The 20,415-nt window shown below is 43.2% G+C and overlaps 1 protein-coding gene across 4 annotated transcripts in view; it reads left to right on the top strand.

The window, feature by feature from the left end:
* ARID3A (AT-rich interaction domain 3A) overlaps positions 1–20,415 on the top strand; it is a 261,218-nt gene that overhangs the window by 107,067 nt on the left and 133,736 nt on the right. For all 4 annotated transcript variants that reach the window (XM_053702819.1, XM_053702821.1, XM_053702820.1 and 1 more), the window contains 3 exons: positions 18–90; positions 2,497–2,680; positions 3,063–3,313. In XM_053702819.1, the coding sequence (XP_053558794.1) occupies positions 18–90; positions 2,497–2,680; positions 3,063–3,313 (508 nt within the window). The remainder of the gene's footprint in view (positions 1–17; positions 91–2,496; positions 2,681–3,062; positions 3,314–20,415) is intronic.

Below are 20,415 nucleotides of genomic sequence, written 5' to 3'. Positions count from 1 at the left end.
CTTTTCTCCCTTCACAGCTTTATGAATTGGATGGTGATCCAAAAAGGAAGGAATTTCTAGATGACCTGTTCAGTTTCATGCAGAAGAGAGGTGAGAGTAACTTTACTTTACACATAAACATTGGCGGTTTTACATGTTCACTGTCTGTAACTATCAATGTATGTGCTTGTATAAGTGGCCCTTTTATTGCCTGGGTGCTGTGCTTATGGTAGGGAGTGGGACGCTATAGGAATTTCAGCTTGGGGCATAGTCCTTTTTAGATAGCCTCCCCCACCTTGGAATGCAACATTCCGTACCCTCACCCACCCTCTGCCCCCAGGGGTCAGGTCTTATCAACAGAGCAATTAGAGCAATATGCAGGGCTACTGTGAGGGGTGGAGATATAACACATCCATTGCTGGGCAAAGGGTTGGCTATTCAATGTCATCTGCCTACAGCCGCAACCAAACACCAATTTTTCCAAGATGGTACATAATCCATATTTTCGTGTGTAACCACTTACTGACTCGGTACATTTTAGCTCCTGTCCCTGGATAACTCACAATATCTGCATCTAAATGGTGATTTCTCTGCCTGGTTTTTGGCTTGATATTTAAAGAGTTTAAAGGGAGGAAGCTGTAATTAAGGGATAATGCGTTTTCGGTGGAGAAGATAAACAGCTTTTTGTGAGCTGTGTTTAATTTGTAATCCATGTGCAGCCAGGTAATTACTGTATGTTTATAATGGGGGATGGTGGGAGAAAAAGCAAGAGAATCCCTCAGCAGAAGTGCTTCACTTCCACCCCCCCCCCTCCTGTGTATCTTTCCCTCCTACATCCTTCTTACTCCCCGGATGTGTTAGAAGTCCCCCACCCCTGCTCACTCATTCTAAGTAGACTTGCATAGCAAGAGAAAGCTTAGTTTTTCATGTACCATGATTGTAATAAAGCACTGATTTTATTCTGTAGACCTACAATGGGAAGATGTAACATCACCATAAAATAACAATGCTGGATAACTTATTTAGCAGTTGGGTAGAAATTTTATAAACCAGACGTTGTGTTTCTCCGGGTTTCTGGCTTCTTAATATTCTTAAACTTTATTGCACTGTAGGCGGGTCCCTGTGAGCGCAATGATCGGCACATATATATATATTCACACTCTTTGTGATTATCGCTAGGCTTCTGTTGCCTGATAACCAGACTGGTGTACATATAAATAGAGGTGAACCTATGAGAAAGTTTGAGAACTGGTTATACCACATCTAATATACACATCTAGAGAAAGATCTGTGAGGCTTGAAATATATTGGATTGTTTATTTTCTCCCCACCCCCAATGCTATGCAGTATGGATTTCTGAAAACCTTTGAATATGCAGCGTTGCTCCTATAGTGACAAATTCTATATAATATACACCTGCTCCCAGATGCCATGTAATTTTCCTTATTCATTATGCTTTTCCTATCATGTTTTAAGCCTACACAGAGCAAAACTTGTTTGACATTTTGCGTATTTAAAGGGACATGAAACCCACCTTTTTTTCTTTTATGATTTAGAAAGAGTATGCATTTTTAAACAACCTTCTAATTTACTTCTATTATCTAATTTGCTTCATTCTCCTGATATCCTTTGCTGAAAAGCATATCTAGATAGGCTCAGTAGCTGCTGATTGGTGGCTACACATAAATTTCTTGTGTGATTGGCTCACCCATGTGCATTGCTATTTCTTAAACAAATGATATCTAAAGAATGACGCAAATTGGATAATAGAAGTAAATTAGAATGTTGTTTAAAATTGTATTCTCTATCTGAATCCTGAAATAATTTTTTTGCGGTTTAGTGTCTCTTTAAATAAAAAAAAAAAAAATTGTTGGTTCATGTACAGTATGACTTTTCCCATATCTTAATGGAAATGTTTTGAATTCTATGTAACTGGGATATATATTTTTAAATGCTCCGTTATTGATCATAGTGGTGGTTGTATGTGTGATATATTTAGAGATAGATAGATAATGGAAGAACTCTTAAAAGTGTTTAAAGGGATACAAAGCCCAATTTTTTCCCTTTAATGATTCAGATAGTGCATGCAATTTTAAGCAACTTTCTAATTTACTCCTATTAATTTTTCTTCGTTCTCTTGCTATCTTTATTTAAAAAGTAGGAATGTAAAGCTAGGCAGCCGACCTATTTTAGGTTCAGAACCCTGGATAGCGCTTGCTTATTGGTGGGGCTACATTTAGCCACCAATAAGCAAGCATAACCCAGGTTCTGAACCGGAAATAGGCCGGCTCCTAAACTTTACATTCATGCTTTTTAAATAAAGATAGCAAGAGAATGAAGAAAAATTGATAATAGGAGTAAATTAGAAAGTTGCTTATAATGGCATGCTCTATCTGAATCATGAAAGAAAACATTTGGGTTTAGTATCCCTTTAAGGAATTGGTCATTGCAATAGAAACTTGTGGTATGACCATTTTGATTCACACATAAATAATGCCTGATGGGCTTCCCTTCCAGGAACACCTGTGAACAGGATTCCTATCATGGCCAAGCAGGTCCTGGATCTGTACATGTTGTATGTTCTTGTGACTGAGAAGGGAGGACTGGTGGAAGTAATCAACAAGAAGCTGTGGAGAGAAATCACCAAAGGACTGAACCTGCCAACCTCTATCACCAGTGCGGCCTTCACCCTGCGTACACAGTAAGTACCTGCAGGACACACAAACTGCCCCTTTCATTATTTTTTCATTCATCTTTACGGTATATGATTCCCTGTAGTTGTGATCTGTCACTTCTTATGTAACCTTACACCCCATCATACTGGTTCATTTCTTCTTTATTTTTTCCCTCCCCTGTGCCACAATGATTTGTTCTCAACACTTTATGATCTCTCATTTTCTCTCACTCTCTCCCTTGCTTTCTCTTTTGTGTTGGACTCTTTGTATCTCTCAAACTTTTTTTTTTGTTTTCCCATTAAGCGTTCCACCCATGTTGTGACTGTCATACCATTAATTTTGCGCTTTTGTGGTTTTATTATTCTGGTGTAATCGTTTTTTGTTTTTTTCCCCCATTCACTTTGCTAGATATATGAAGTACTTGTACCCCTATGAATGTGAGAAAAAAAGCCTTAGTAATCCCAACGAGTTGCAGGCTGCCATCGACAGTAACCGTAGGGAGGGGCGCAGGCAGAGCTTTGGAGGCTCACTCTTCACTTATTCTCCCAGTGGGGCACCGAATTTGCTCTCTTCCCCAAAGATTCAAGTGTCTGCCTTGGCCATGGGTGCAACAGCAACAAATGGAAATCTCCTTAACTCTGTGCAGAAGATAAAGAAGGGTAAGTGGAGTGCTATGATAGTTTTGGGAGCTGTCTATCAGTTTAGTGATTCATAAGCTGGCATAATGCTACACTGGTCATGTTTGGAGTAAGACTTTTTTTTTTTCCCCTCCCCTTTCTGAAATGAAGAGGAAACTGTGAACTCCTTTGAGATCATAATACAGCCTGTAACGCTCAAATATGTGGGAGCATCTTTAATAGCTACTGTTAAAAAAGCTGTGACGATAGTTGATTTAAAGGGACATTCCGGTCAAAATATAAATGCACATAGATGAATGACATATTTGAATAGAAACATATTTGCTATATGCAAAAATGCTTCTTGTAAAAGTTATCACTTTTTTAGTGTTAACATTTCCTGTGCATGTGAAGCATAGTTAGATATTCTCACTGCACCAGCATTTTAAATACTGCAACTGTTCAGAGCATCAGTGGAGCTTGTACCATGTCCGCAATTAACACATTGAGTCATTACCAGATAGTACAAACACCTTAGGCTCTCTCTGAGCAAGTGCTGTGTTTAAAATGCTGGTGCACGGTGCATACTTAAATACACCTGTGAAACGGCTATAGCTTTTATTAAAATCATTTTTGCTAATGCATGTATATTACAAAAATTTAATCATTTCAAAACTGAAATGCACCCATGTGGATTCCAATTTTGCCTGTAATGTCCCTTTAAACAACTGAATAGCAATTATGTTAGTTTTCTTCTGTTATGTGTGATCAGTCCACGGGTCATCATTACTTCTGGGATATAACTCCTCCCCAACAGGAAATGCAAGAGGATTCACCCAGCAGAGCTGATATAGCTCCTCCCCTCTACGTCAGTCCCAGTCATTCTCTTGCACCCAACGACTAGATAGGATGTGTGAGAGGACTATGGTGATTATACTTAGTTTTTATGACTTCAATCAAAAGTTTGTTATTTTACAATAGCACCGGAGCGTGTTATTACTTCTCTGGCAGAGTTTGAAGAAGAATCTACCAGAGTTTTTTTACTATGATTTTAACCGGAGTAGTTAAGATCATATTGCTGTTCTCGGCCATCTGAGGGAGGTAAAGGCTTCAGATCAGGGGACAGCGGGCAGATGAATCTGCATTGAGGTATGTAGCAGTTTTTATTTTCTGAATGGAATTGATGAGAAAATCCTGCTATACCGTTATAATGACATGTATGTATACACTTCAGTATTCTGGGAATGGTATTTCACCGGAACTACTCTGTTAAAGGTCACTAATCCTTTTAATAAATATTATCATGTTAAACGTTTTTGCTGGAATGTAGAATCGTTTACATTGCTGAGGTACTGAGTGAATAAATGTTTGGGCATATTTTCCACTTGGCAGTTGTCTGCTTTAAATTGTGACAGTTTCGTTTCTCCTCACTGCTGTGTGTGAGAGGGAGGGGCCGTTTTTGGCGCTCTTTTGCTACGCATCAAAAATTTCCAGTCAGCTACTATTATATTTCCTGCATGATCCGGTTCACTGACAGATCTCAGGGGTCTTCAAACTTCTTTGAAGGGAGGTACATTCTCTCAGCAGAGCTGTGAGAATTTTATATTGACTGTGAATAAAAACGTTACTCTATAATTTTTTATGTCAAATTTAGTTATTGTTATTTACTAATGGGAACAAACCTTTGCTAAAAGTTGTGTTATTTTAAAGTTGATGCTATAACTGTTTTTCAGTTCATTATCTCAACTGTCATTTAATCGTTTAAGTACCTCTTTGAGGCACAGTACGTTTTTGCTAAAAAAGATTATAACCAGGTTGCAAGTTATTGCTAGTGTGTTAAACATGTCTGACTCAGAGGAAGATATCTGTGTCATTTGTTCCAATGCCAAGGTGGAGCCCAATAGAAATTTATGTACTAACTGTATTGATGCTACTTTAAATAAAAGTCAATCTGTACAATGTGAACAAATTTCACCAAACTGCGAGGGGAGAGTTATGCCGACTAACTCGCCTCACGCGGCAGTACCTGCATCTCCCGCCCGGGAGGTGCGTGATATTATGGCGCCTAATACATCTGGGCGGCCATTACAGATAACATTACATGATATGGCTACTGTTATGACTGAAGTTTTGTCTAAATTACCAGAACTAAGAGGCAAGCGTGATCACTCTGGGGTGAGAACAGAGTGCGCTGACAATACTAGGGCCATGTCTGATACTGCGTCACAGCTTGCAGAGCATGAGGACGGAGAGCTTCATTCTGTGGGTGACGGTTCTGATCCAAACAGATTGGATTCAGATATTTCAAATTTTAAATTTAAATTGGAGAACCTCCGTGTATTACTAGGGGAGGTCTTAGCAGCTCTCAATGATTGTAACACCGTTGCAATACCAGAGAAACTGTGTAGGTTGGATAAATACTTTGCGGTACCGGCGAGTACTGACGTTTTTCCTATACCTAAGAGATTAACTGAAATTGTTACTAAGGAGTGGGATAGACCCGGTGTGCCGTTCTCACCCCCTCCAATATTTAGAAAGATGTTTCCAATAGACGCCACCACTCGGGACTTATGGCAAACGGTCCCTAAGGTGGAGGGAGCAGTTTCTACTTTAGCTAAGCGTACCACTATCCCGGTGGAGGATAGCTGTGCTTTTTCAGATCCAATGGATAAAAAATTAGAGGGTTACCTTAAGAAAATGTTTGTTCAACAAGGTTTTATATTGCAACCCCTTGCATGTATCGCGCCGATTACGGCTGCGGCAGCATTTTGGATTGAGTCTCTGGAAGAGAACCTTAGTTCATCTACGCTAGACGACATTATGGACAGGCTTAGAGTCCTTAAACTAGCTAATTCATTCATTTCGGAGGCCGTAGTACATTTAACCAAACTTACGGCTAAGAACTCTGGATTCGCCATACAGGCACGTAGAGCACTGTGGCTAAAATCCTGGTCAGCTGATGTTACTTCTAAGTCCAAATTACTTAATATACCTTTCAAGGGGCAGTCTTTATTTGGGCCCGGTTTGAAAGAAATTATCGCTGACATTACAGGAGGTAAGGGCCACGCCCTACCTCAAGACAAAGCTAAGGCTAGACAGTCTAATTTTCGTCCCTTTCGGAATTTCAAAACAGGAGCAGCGTCAACCTCCACTGCACCAAAACAGGAAGGAGCTGTTGCTCGTTACAGGCAAGGCTGGAAACCTAACCAGTCCTGGAATAAGGGCAAACAGGCCAGGAAACCTGCTGCTGCCCCAAAGACAGCATGAACCGAGAGCCCCCGATCCGGGACCGGATCTAGTGGGGGGCAGACTTTCTCTCTTCGCCCAGGCCTGGGCAAGAGATGTTCAGGATCCCTGGGCGCTGGAGATCATATCTCAGGGATACCTTCTAGACTTCAAATTATCTCCCCCAAAAGGGAGATTTCATCTGTCAAGGTTGTCAACAAACCAGATAAAGAAAGAAGCGTTTCTACGCTGTGTACAAGATCTGTTATTAATGGGAGTGATCCATCCAGTTCCGCGGTCGGAACAAGGACAAGGGTTCTACTCAAACCTGTTTGTGGTTCCCAAAAAAGAGGGAACTTTCAGGCCAATCTTAGATTTAAAGATTCTAAACAAATTCCTAAGAGTTCCATCGTTCAAAATGGAAACTATTCGGACAATCTTACCTATGATCCAAAGGGGTCAGTACATGACCACAGTGGATTTAAAAGATGCTTACCTTCACATACCGATTCACAAAGATCATCAACGGTATCTACGGTTTGCCTTCCTAGACAGGCACTACCAGTTTGTAGCTCTTCCATTCGGATTGGCTACGGCCCCAAGAATCTTCACAAAGGTTCTGGGTGCCCTTCTGGCGGTACTAAGACCGCGAGGGATTTCGGTAGCTCCGTACCTAGACGACATTCTAATACAAGCTTCAAGCTTTCAAACTGCCAAGTCTCATACAGAGTTAGTTCTGGCATTTCTAAGGTCGCATGGATGGAAAGTGAACGAAAAGAAGAGTTCTCTTTTTCCTCTCACAAGAGTTCCATTCTTGGGGACTCTTATAGATTCTGTAGAAATGAAGATTTACCTGACAGAAGACAGGTTAACAAAGCTTCAAGATGCATGCCGTGTCCTTCATTCCATTCAACACCCGTCAGTAGCTCAATGCATGGAGGTGATCGGCTTAATGGTAGCGGCAATGGACATAGTACCTTTTGCACGCCTACACCTCAGACCGCTGCAATTGTGCATGCTAAGTCAGTGGAATGGGGATTACTCAGATTTGTCCCCTACCCTGAATCTGAATCAAGAGACCAGAAATTCTCTTCTATGGTGGCTTTATCGGCCACACCTGTCCAGGGGGATGCCATTCAGCAGGCCAGACTGGACAATCGTAACAACAGACGCCAGCCTGCTAGGTTGGGGCGCTGTCTGGAATTCTCTGAAGACTCGGGGATTATGGAATCAGGAGGAGAGTCTCCTTCCAATAAACATTCTGGAATTGAGGGCAGTTCTCAATGCCCTTCTGGCTTGGCCCCAATTAACAACTCAGGGGTTCATCAGGTTTCAGTCGGACAATATCACGACTGTAGCTTACATCAACCATCAGGGAGGGACAAGAAGCTCCCTAGCAATGATGGAAGTATCAAAGATAATTCGCTGGGCAGAGTCTCACTCTTGCCACCTGTCAGCAATCCACATCCCGGGAGTGGAGAACTGGGAGGCGGATTTCTTGAGTCGCCAGACCTTTCATCCGGGAGAGTGGGAACTTCATCCGGAGATCTTTGCCCAAATACTTCGACGTTGGGGCAAACCAGAGATAGATCTCATGGCGTCTCGCCAGAACGCCAAACTTCCTCACTACGGGTCCAGATCCAGGGATCCGGGAGCGGTTCTGATAGATGCTTTGACAGCACCTTGGAACTTCGGGATGGCTTATGTGTTTCCACCCTTCCCGCTGCTTCCTCGATTGATTGCGAAAATCAAACAGGAGAGAGCATCAGTGATTCTAATAGCACCTGCATGGCCACGCAGGACTTGGTATGCAGATCTAGTGGACATGTCATCCTGTCCACCTTGGTCTCTACCTCTAAGACAGGACCTTCTGATACAGGGTCCATTCAAACATCAAAATCTAACTTCTCTGAAACTGACTGCTTGGAAATTGAACGCTTGATTTTATCAAAGCGTGGTTTTTCTGAGTCGGTTATTGATACCCTGATCCAGGCTAGGAAGCCTGTTACCAGAAAGATTTACCATAAAATATGGCGCAAATACCTATACTGGTGCGAATCCAAACGTTACTCCTGGAGTAAGGTTAGGATCCCTAGGATATTGTCTTTTCTACAAGAAGGTTTAGAAAAGGGTTTATCGGCTAGTTCATTAAAGGGACAGATTTCAGCTCTGTCCATCTTGTTACACAGGCGTCTGTCAGAAAATCCAGACGTCCAGGCCTTTTGTCAGGCTTTAGCTAGGATCAAGCCTGTGTTTAAAGCCGTTGCTCCGCCATGGAGTTTAAACTTAGTTCTTAACGTTTTACAAGGTGTTCCATTTGAACCCCTTCATTCCATTGATATAAAATTGTTATCTTGGAAAGTTCTGTTTTTAATGGCTATTTCCTCGGCTCGAAGAGTCTCTGAGTTATCAGCATTACATTGTGATTCTCCTTATCTGATTTTTCACTCAGATAAGGTAGTTCTGCGTACTAAACCTGGGTTCTTACCTAAGGTAGTTACTAACAGGAATATCAATCAAGAGATTGTCGTTCCATCCTTGTGTCCAAATCCTTCTTCAAAGAAGGAACGTCTTCTACACAATCTGGATGTAGTTCGTGCCCTCAAGTTCTACTTGCAGGCAACTAAAGATTTTCGCCAAACTTCTTCCCTGTTTGTCGTTTATTCTGGACAGAGGAGAGGTCAAAAAGCTTCTACTACCTCTCTCTCGTTTTGGCTTCGTAGCATAATACGTTTAGCCTATGAGACTGCTGGACAGCAGCCTCCTGAAAGAATTACAGCTCACTCCACTAGAGCTGTGGCTTCCACTTGGGCCTTTAAGAATGAGGCCTCTGTTGAACAGATTTGCAAGGCTGCAACTTGGTCTTCGCTTCATACTTTTTCCAAATTTTACAAATTTGACACTTTTGCTTCTTCGGAGGCTATTTTTGGGAGAAAGGTTCTTCAGGCAGTGGTTCCTTCTGTATAATGAGCCTGCCTATCCCTCCCGTCATCCGTGTACTTTTGCTTTGGTATTGGTATCCCAGAAGTAATGATGACCCGTGGACTGATCACACATAACAGAAGAAAACATAATTTATGCTTACCTGATAAATTCCTTTCTTCTGTTGTGTGATCAGTCCACGGCCCGCCCTGTTTTTAAGGCAGGTAAATATCTTTTAAATTATACTCCAGTCACCACTTCACCCTTGGTTACTCCTTTCTCGTTGATTCTTGGTCGAATGACTGGGACTGACGTAGAGGGGAGGAGCTATATCAGCTCTGCTGGGTGAATCCTCTTGCATTTCCTGTTGGGGAGGAGTTATATCCCAGAAGTAATGATGACCCGTGGACTGATCACACAACAGAAGAAAGGAATTTATCAGGTAAGCATAAATTATGTTTTTCAAATGCAAATATATGCTGTCTATAGTTTAAAGCAAGGATCTACATGTCTTTCACATGCTTAGTGACCCTAAATGATAAGTGTTGGGCCTCATAGAGCTTAAATATATACTTATTTTGTTTGATTTGATTCTATACATCCTGCAATATCTTGGCTTCTTTGTTCTCATCTGCATAGGAAAGTCTGCCAGTCTGATCTGATCTGATTGCAGTGCCAACCTGCACCTGTGGTTTGACAGTTATTGTTTTTAGCCCGGAACACATTACCAGAGAATATTGAAATAGATTTATCTTTTTTTTCCCACTACCATAAGTTCGTGTGTGTGTGTGTGTGTATATGTATATATACTGTGTGTATCACCGTTGTTTGCTAACTGTTGGATAAAACCCTAGTTAGGGGAAAAAAATTACTAGTTTACTTAACCCCTTAAGGACAAGGCACATTTTCAATTTCTTACCCTTAAGGACCCAGGGCTATTTTTAAATTTCTGCGGTGTTTGTGTTTAGCTGTATTTCTCTTGTTAAGTGTATCCAGTCCACGGATCATCCATTACTTGTGGGATATTCTCCTTCCCAACAGGAAGTTGCAAGAGGATCACCCACAGCAGAGCTGCTATATAGCTCCTCCCCTCACTGCCATATCCAGTCATTCTCTTGCAACTCTCAACAAAGATGGACGTAGTAAGAGGAGAGTGGTGTATTATAGTTAGTTTTTTAACTTCAATCAAAAGTTTATTTTTAAATGGTACCGGAGTGTACTGTTTCATCTCAGGCAGCATTAGAAGAAGAATCTGCCTGTGATTTCTATGATCTTAGCAGAAGTAACTAAGATCCACTGCCGTTCTCACATATTCTGAGGAGTTAGGTAACTTCAGAGGGGGAATGGCGTGCAGGTTTTCCTCAATAAGGTATGTGCAGTTAACATATTTCTAGGGATGGAATTTGCTAGAAAAATGCTGCTGATACCGGATTAATGTAAGTTAAGCCTTAAATGCAGTGATGGCGACTGGTATCAGGCTTATTAACAGAGATACATACTCTTATAAAAGTGTAATATAAAACGTTTGCTGGCATGTTAATCGTTTTTATATATGTTTGGTGACAAAACTTATTGGGGCCTAGTTTTTTTCCACATGGCTGGCTTGATTTTTGCCTAGAAACACTTTCCTGAGGCTTTCCACTGTTGTAATATGAGTGGGAGGGGCCTAGCTAGAATTACAGACTGAGACACTCGGCTTCCTTCTGCATGATACAGGACATCTCTGAAGGGCTCAAAAGGCTTCAAAAGTCGTGTTTGAGGAGGGTAACAACCACAGTAGACTGTGGCAGTTGTTGTGACTGTGTTTAAATGTATTGATTTCACCTTAAACAGTAAAGATCAGTCTTTATCTATAAAAGAATTGTCACCAGAGGGGTCTGTCGAGGGGGAAGTTATGCCGACTAACTCTCCCCACGTGTCGGACCCTTCGCCTCCCGCTCAAGGTACGCACGCTAATATGGCACATCAGTACATCAGGGACGCCCATAGCGATTACTTTGCAGGACATGGCTGCAATCATGAATAATACCCTGTCAGAGGTATTATCCAGATTGGCTGAATTGAGAGGTAAGCGCGATAGCTCTGGGGTTAGACGAGATACAGAGCGCGTAGATGCTGTAAGAGCCATGTCTGATACTGCGTCACAATATGCAGAACCTGAAGACGGAGAGCTTCAGTCTGTGGGTGACGTCTCTGAATCGGGAAGACCTGATTCAGAGATGTCTAATTTTAAATTTAAGCTTGAGAACCTCCGTGTATTGCTTGGGGAGGTATTAGCTGCTCTGAATGACTGTGACACAATTGCAGTGCCAGAGAAATTGTGTAGGCTGGATAAATACTATGTAGTGCCGGTGAGTACTGATGTTTTTCCAATACCTAAAAGGCTTACAGAAATTATTAGTAAGGAGTGGGATAGGCCCGGTGTGCCCTTTTCCCCACCTCCTATATTTAGAAAAATGTTTCCAATAGATGCCACTACACGGGACTTATGGCAGACAGTCCCTAAGGTGGAGGGAGCAGTTTCTACTTTAGCAAAGCGTACCACTATCCCGGTTGAGGACAGTTGTGCTTTTTCAGATCCAATGGATAAAAAATTAGAGGGTTACCTTAAGAAAATGTTTATTCAACAAGGTTTTATTTTACAGCCCCTTGCATGCATTGCGCCTGTCACTGCTGCGGCGGCATTCTGGTTTGAGGGCCTGGAAGAGGCCATCAATACAGCTCCATTGACTGAAATTGTTGACAAGCTTAGAACTCTTAAAGGGATAGTAAACCTTAAAAATAATGTTATATAATTCTGCACATAGTGCAGAATTATATAACATTATTTAGGTTCTATAGCCATAAACGTATTTTTTACCGTTAAATTTGCTAAAATACTGCGCTTTTACAGACCTGCTCTCTGCTGAGCGGGTCTGTTATTTTTAGTCAGCGCAGCGGGCCAGCTGTATAGTCACAGCCCGGCCCGACCGCGCCATAGCACTAAGTGCAGCTCGCTCCTGTCACAGGAGGGAGCTGCACTTGGTCTTATGGTGCGGTCGGGCCGGGCTGTGACTATACAGCTGGCCCGATGCGCTGACTAAAAATAACAGACCCGCTCATCAGAGAGCGGGTCTGTAAAAGCACAGTATTTTAGCAAATTTAACAGTAAATAATATGTTTATGGCTATAGCACCTAAATAATGTTATATAATTCTGCACTATGTGCAGAATTATATAACATTATTTTTAAGGTTTACTGTCCCTTTAAGCTAGCTAACTCCTTTGTTTCTGATGCCATTGTTCATTTGACTAAACTAACGGCTAAGAATTCCGGATTCGCCATCCAGGCGCGTAGGGCGCTATGGCTCAAATCCTGGTCAGCTGATGTGACTTCAAAGTCTAAATTACTCAACATTCCTTTCAAGGGGCAGACCTTATTCGGGCCTGATTTGAAAGAAATTATTGCTGACATTACTGGAGGTAAGGGTCATACCCTTCCTCAGGACAGGGCCAAATCAAAGGCCAAACAGTCTAATTTTCGTGCCTTTCGAAATTTCAAGGCAGGTGCAGCATCAACTTCCTCTGCTTCAAAACAAGAGGGAACTTTTGCTCAATCCAAGCAGGCCTGGAAACCTAACCAGTCCTGGAACAAGGGCAAGCAGGCCAGAAAGCCTGCTGCTGCCTCTAAGACAGCATGAAGGAGCGGCCCCCTATCCGACAACGGATCTAGTAGGGGGCAGACTCTCTCTCTTCGCCCAGGCGTGGGCAAGAGATGTTCAGGATCCCTGGGCATTGGAGATCATATCTCAGGGATATCTTCTGGACTTCAAAGCTTCTCCTCCACAAGGGAGATTTCACCTTTCAAGATTATCTGCAAACCAGATAAAGAAAGAGGCATTCCTCAGTTGCGTACAAGATCTCCTTGTAATGGGAGTGATCCATCCAGTTCCGCGGACGGAACAAGGACAGGGGTTTTATTCAAATCTGTTTGTGGTTCCCAAAAAAGAGGGAACCTTCAGACCAATTTTGGATTTAAAGATCCTAAACAAATTCCTTAGAGTTCCGTCATTCAAGATGGAAACTATTCGAACCATTTGACCCACGATCGAAGAGGGTCAGTACATGACCACAGTGGACTTAAAGGATGCCTACCTTCACATTCCGATTCACAAGAATCATCATCAGTTCCTGAGGTTTGCCTTTCTAGACAGGCATTACCAATTTGTAGCTCTTCCATTCTGGTTGGCTACAGCCCCAAGAATTTTTACAAAGGTTCTGGGCTCACTTCTGGCGGTCCTGAGACCGCGAGGCATAGCGGTGGCTCCTTACCTGGACGACATCCTGATACAGGCGTCAAGCTTTCAAATTGCCAAATCTCATACAGAGATAGTTCTGGCATTCCTGAGGTCGCATGGGTGGAAAGTGCACGAAGAAAAGAGTTCTCTATCTCCTCTCACAAGGGTTTCCTTCCTAGGGACTCTAATAGATTCTATAGAAATGAAAATTTACCTGACGGAGTCCAGGTTATCAAAACTTCTAAATGCTTGCTGTGTTCTTCACTCCATTCTGCGCCCCACGGTGGCTCAGTGCATGGAAGTAATCGGCTTAATGGTAGCGGCGATGGACATAGTGCCATTTGCGCGCCTGCATCTCAGACCGCTGTAATTATGCATGCTCAGTCAGTGGAATGGGGATTACACAGATTTGTCCCCTCTACTAAATTTGGATCAGGAAACCAGAGATTCTCTTCTCTGGTGGTTATCTCGGGTCCATCTGTCCAAGGGTATGACCTTTCGCAGACCAGATTGGACGATTGTAACAACAGATGCCAGCCTTCTAGGTTGGGGTGCAGTCTGGAACTCCCTGAAGGCTCAGGGTTCATGGACTCAGGAGGAGAAACTCCTACCAATAAATATTCTGGAGTTAAGAGCAATATTCAATGCTCTTCTAGCTTGGCCTCAGTTAGCAACACTGAGGTTCATCAGATTTCAGTCGGACAACATCACGACTGTGGCTTACATCAACCATCAAGGGGGAACCAGGAGTTCCCTAGCGATGTCAGAAGTCTCCAAGATAATTCGCTGGGCAGAAACTCACTCTTGCCACCTGTCAGCGATCCATATCCCAGGTGTAGAGAACTGGGAGGCGGATTTTCTAAGTCGTCAGACTTTTCATCCGGGGGAGTGGGAACTCCATCCGGAGGTGTTTGCTCAATTGGTTCTCCGTTGGGGCAAACCAGAATTGGATCTCCATGGCGTCTCGCCAGAACACCAAGCTTTCTTGTTACGGATCCAGGTCCAGGGACCCAGAAGCGGCACTGATAGATGCTCTAGCAGCGCCTTGGTTCTTCAACCTGGCTTATGTGTTTCCACCGTTTCCTCTGCTCCAAAATCAAACAGGAGAGAGCATCAGTGATATTGATAGCACCTGCGTGGCCACGCAGGACCTGGTATGCAGACCTAGTGGACATGTCATCCTCTCCACCATGGACTCTGCCTCTGAGACAAGACCTTCTAATACAAGGTCCTTTCAATCATCCGAATCTACTTTCTCTGAGACTGACTGCATAGGGATTGAACGCTTGATCCTATCAAAGCGTGGCTTCTCCGAGTCAGTAATTGACACCTTAATACAGGCACGAAAGCCTGTCACCAGGAAAATTTACCACAAGATATGGTGTAAATATCTTCATTGGTGTGAATCCAAGAATTACTCATGGAGTAGGGTTAGGATTCCTAGGATATTGTCCTTCCTCCAAGAGGGTTTGGACAAAGGATTATCAGCTAGTTATTTAAAGGGACAGATTTCTGCTCTGTCCTTTTACACAAGCGTCTGGCAGAAGTTCCAGACGTTCAGGCATTTTGTCAGGCTTTAGTTAGAATTAAGCCTGTGTTTAAACCTGTTGCTCCTCCATGGAGCTTAAACTTGGTTCTTAAAGTTCTTCAGGGGGTTCCGTTTGAACCCCTTCATTCTATTGATATCAAACTTCTATCATGGAAAGTTCTTTTTCTGATGGCTATTTCCTCGTCTCGAAGAGTCTCGGAGTTATCTGCCTTACATTGTGATTCTCCTTATCTGATCTTTCATTCAGATAAAACCTGGGTTTTTACCTAAGGTGGTTTCTAACAAGAATATCAATCAAGAGATTGTTGTTCCATCATTATGTCCTAATCCTTCTTCAAAGAAGGAACGTCTTTTGCATAATCTAGACGTAGTCCGTGCCTTGAAGTTTTACTTACAGGCTACTAAAGATTTCTCCAACATAGGTGTGTCCGGTCCACGGCGTCATCCTTACTTGTGGGATATTCTCTTCCCCAACAGGAAATGGCAAAGAGCCCAGCAAAGCTGGTCACATGATCCCTCCTAGGCTCCGCCTACCCCAGTCATTCTCTTTGCCGTTGTACAGGCAACATCTCCACGGAGATGGCTTAGAGTTTTTTAGTGTTTAACTGTAGTTTTTCATTATTCAATCAAGAGTTTGTTATTTTCAAATAGTGCTGGTATGTACTATTTACTCAGAAACAGAAAAGAGATGAAGAGTTCTGTTTGTATGAGGAAAATGATTTTAGCAACCGTAACTAAAATCCATGGCTGTTCCACACAGGACTGTTGAGAGCAATTAACTTCAGTTGGGGGAACAGTGTGCAGTCTCTTGCTGCTTGAGGTATGACACATTCTAACAAGACGATGTAATGCTGGAAGCTGTCATTTTCCCTATGGGATCCGGTAAGCCATGTTTATTACGATCGTAAATAAGGGCTTCACAAGGGCTTATTTAGACTGTAGACTTTTTTGGGCTAAATCGATTCATTATTAACACATATTTAGCCTTGAGGAATCATTTTATCTGGGTATTTTGATATAATAATATCGGCAGGCACTGTATTAGACACCTTATTTCTTAGGGGCTTTCCCAAAGCATAAACAGAGTCTCATTTTCGCGCCGGTGTGGCGCACTTGTTTTTGAGAGGCATGGCATGCAGTCGCATGTGAGAGGAGCTCTGATACTTAGAAAAGACTTCTGAAGGCGTCATTTGGTATCGTATTCCCCTTTGGGTTTGGTTGGGTCTCAGCAAAGCAGATACCAGGGACTGTAAAGGGGTTAAAGCTTAAAACGGCTCCGGTTCCGTTATTTTAAGGGTTAAAGCTTCCAAATTTGGTGTGCAATATTTTTAAGGCTTTATGACACTGTGGTGAAAATTTGGTGAATTTTGAACAATTCCTTCATGTTTTTTCGCAATTGCAGTAATAAAGTGTGTTCAGTTTAAAATTTAAAGTGACAGTAACGGTTTTATTTTAAAACGTTTTTTGTACTTTCTTATCAAGTTTATGCCTGTTTAACATGTCTGAACTACCAGATAGACTGTGTTCTGAATGTGGGGAAGCCAGAATTCCTATTCATTTAAATAAATGTGATTTATGTGATAATGACAATGATGCCCAAGATGATTCCTCAAGTGAGGGGAGTAAGCATGGTACTGCATCATTCCCTCCTTCGTCTACACGAGTCTTGCCCACTCAGGAGGCCCCTAGTACATCTAGCGCGCCAATACTCCTTACTATGCAACAATTAACGGCTGTAATGGATAATTCTGTCAAAAACATTTTAGCCAATATGAACCCTTGTCAGCGTAAGCGTGGCTGCTCTGTTTTAGTTACTGAAGAGCATGACGACGCTGATATTAATATCTCTGAAGGGCCCCTAACCCAATCTGAGGGAGCCAGGGAGGTTTTGTCTGAGGGAGAAATTACTGATTTAGGGAACATTTCTCAGCAGGCTGAATCTGATGTGATTACATTTAAATTTAAGTTGGAACATCTCCGCATTTTGCTTAAGGAGGTATTATCCACTCTGGATGATTGTGAAAATTTGGTCATCCCAGAGAAACTATGTAAAATGGACAAGTTCCTAGAGGTGCCGGGGCTCCCAGAAGCTTTTCCTATACCCAAGCGGGTGGCGGACATTGTTAATAAAGAATGGGAAAGGCCCGGTATTCCTTTCGTCCCTCCCCCCATATTTAAAAAATTGTTTCCTATGGTCGACCCCAGAAAGGACTTATGGCAGTCAGTCCCCAAGGTCGAGGGAGCGGTTTCTACTTTAAACAAACGCACCACTATACCCATAGAGGATAGTTGTGCTTTCAAAGATCCTATGGATAAAAAATTAGAAGGTTTGCTCAAAAAGATGTTTGTTCAGCAGGGTTACCTTCTACAACCCATTTCATGCATTGTCCCTGTCACTACAGCTGCATATTTCTGGTTTGATGAACTGATAAAGGTGCTCGATAGTGATTCTCCTCCTTATGAGGAGATTATGGACAGAATCAATGCTCTCAAATTGGCTAATGCTTTCACTCTAGACGCCACTTTGCAATTGGCTAGGTTAGCGGCTAAGAATTCTGGGTTTGCTATTGTGGCGCGCAGAGCGCTTTGGTTGAAATCTTGGTCGGCTGATGCGTCTTCCAAGAACAAGCTACTAAACATTCCTTTCAAGGGGAAAACGCTGTTTGGTCCCGACTTGAAAGAGATTATCTCTGATATCACTGGGGGTAAGGGCCACGCCCTTCCTCAGGATCGGCCTTTCAAGGCAAAAAATAGACCTAATTTTCGTCCCTTTCGTAAAAACGGACCAGCCCAAGGTGCTACGTCCTCTAAGCAAGAGGGTAGTACTTCTCAGGCCAAGCCAGCTTGGAGACCAATGCAAGGCTGGAACAAGGGAAAGCAGGCCAAGAAACCTGCCACTGCTACCAAGACAGCATGAAATATTGGCCCCCGATCCGGGACCGGATCTGGTGGGGGGCAGACTCTCTCTCTTCGCTCAGGCTTGGGCAAGAGATGTTCTGGATCCTTGGGCGCTAGAAATAGTCTCCCAGGGTTATCTTCTGGAATTCAAGGGACTTCCCCCAAGGGGGAGGTTCCACAGGTCTCAGTTGTCTTCAGACCACATAAAAAGACAGGCGTTCTTACATTGTGTAGAAGACCTGTTAAAAATGGGAGTGATTCATCCTGTTCCATTAAGAGAACAAGGGATGGGGTTCTACTCCAATCTGTTCATAGTTCCCAAAAAAGAGGGAACGTTCAGACCAATCTTAGATCTCAAGATCTTAAACAAATTTCTCAAGGTCCCATCGTTCAAGATGGAAACCATTCGAACTATCCTTCCTTCCATCCAGGAAGGTCAATTCATGACCACGGTGGATTTAAAGGATGCGTATCTACATATTCCTATCCACAAGGAACATCATCGGTTCCTAAGGTTTGCATTCCTGGACAAACATTACCAGTTTGTGGCGCTTCCTTTCGGATTAGCCACTGCTCCAAGGATTTTCACAAAGGTACTAGGGTCCCTTCTAGCGGTGCTAAGACCAAGGGGCATTGCAGTAGTACCCTACCTGGACGACATTCTGATTCAAGCGTCGTCCCTTCCTCGAGCAAAGGCTCACACGGACATCGTCCTGGCCTTTCTCAGATCTCACGGCTGGAAAGTGAACGTGGAAAAGAGTTCTCTATCCCCGTCAACAAGGGTTCCCTTCTTGGGAACAATTATAGACTCCTCGGAAATGAGGATTTTTCTAACAGAGGCCAGAAAAACAAAACTTCTGGACTCTTGTCGGATACTTCATTCCGTTCCTCTTCCTTCCGTAGCTCAGTGCATGGAAGTGATCGGGTTGATGGTAGCGGCAATGGACATAGTTCCTTTTGCGCGCATTCATCTAAGACCATTACAACTGTGCATGCTCAGTCAGTGGAATGGGGACTATACAGACTTGTCTCCAAAGATACAGGTAAATCAGAGGACCAGAGACTCACTCCGTTGGTGGCTGTCCCTGGACAACCTGTCACAAGGGATGACATTCCGCAGACCAGAGTGGGTCATTGTCACGACCGACGCCAGTCTGATGGGCTGGGGCGCGGTCTGGGGATCCCTGAAAGCTCAGGGTCTTTGGTCTCGGGAAGAATCTCTTCTACCGATAAATATTCTGGAACTGAGAGCGATATTCAATGCTCTCAAGGCTTGGCCTCAGCTAGCGAGGACCAAGTTCATACGGTTTCAATCAGACAACATGACGACTGTTGCGTACATCAACCATCAGGGGGGAACAAGGAGTTCCCTAGCGATGGAAGAAGTGACCAAGATTATTCTATGGGCGGAGTCTCACTCCTGCCACCTGTCTGCTATCCACATCCCGGGAGTGGAAAATTGGGAAGCGGATTTTCTGAGTCGTCAGACATTGCATCCGGGGGAGTGGGAACTCCATCCGGAAATCTTTGCCCAAGTCACTCAGCTGTGGGGCATTCCAGACATGGATCTAATGGCCTCTCGTCAGAACTTCAAAGTTCCCTGTTACGGGTCCAGATCCAGGGATCCCAAGGCGGCTCTAGTGGATGCACTAGTAGCACCTTGGACCTTCAAACTAGCTTATGTGTTCCCGCCGTTTCCTCTCATCCCCAGGCTGGTAGCCAGGATCAATCAGGAGAGGGCGTCGGTGATCTTGATAGCTCCTGCGTGGCCACGCAGGACTTGGTATGCAGATCTGGTGAATATGTCATCGGCTCCACCTTGGAAGCTACCTTTGAGACGAGACCTTCTTGTTCAGGGTCCGTTCGAACATCCGAATCTGGTTTCACTCCAGCTGACTGCCTGGAGATTGAACGCTTGATTTTATCGAAGCGAGGTTTCTCAGATTCTGTTATCGATACTCTTGTTCAGGCCAGAAAGCCTGTAACTAGAAAGATTTACCACAAAATTTGGAAAAAATATATCTGTTGGTGTGAATCTAAAGGATTCCCTTGGGACAAGGTTAAGATTCCTAGGATTCTATCCTTCCTTCAAGAAGGATTGGAAAAAGGATTATCGGCAAGTTCCCTGAAGGGACAGATTTCTGCCTTGTCGGTGTTACTTCACAAAAAGCTGGCAGCTGTGCCAGATGTTCAAGCCTTTGTTCAGGCTCTGGTTAGAATTAAGCCTGTTTACAAACCCTTGACTCCTCCTTGGAGTCTCAATTTAGTTCTTT

This window comes from Bombina bombina, chromosome 2, assembly GCF_027579735.1.
Source record: "Bombina bombina isolate aBomBom1 chromosome 2, aBomBom1.pri, whole genome shotgun sequence".
NCBI classification, from domain to species: domain Eukaryota; kingdom Metazoa; phylum Chordata; class Amphibia; order Anura; family Bombinatoridae; genus Bombina; species Bombina bombina.
This window is presented reverse-complemented; position numbering and strand designations above follow the sequence as displayed.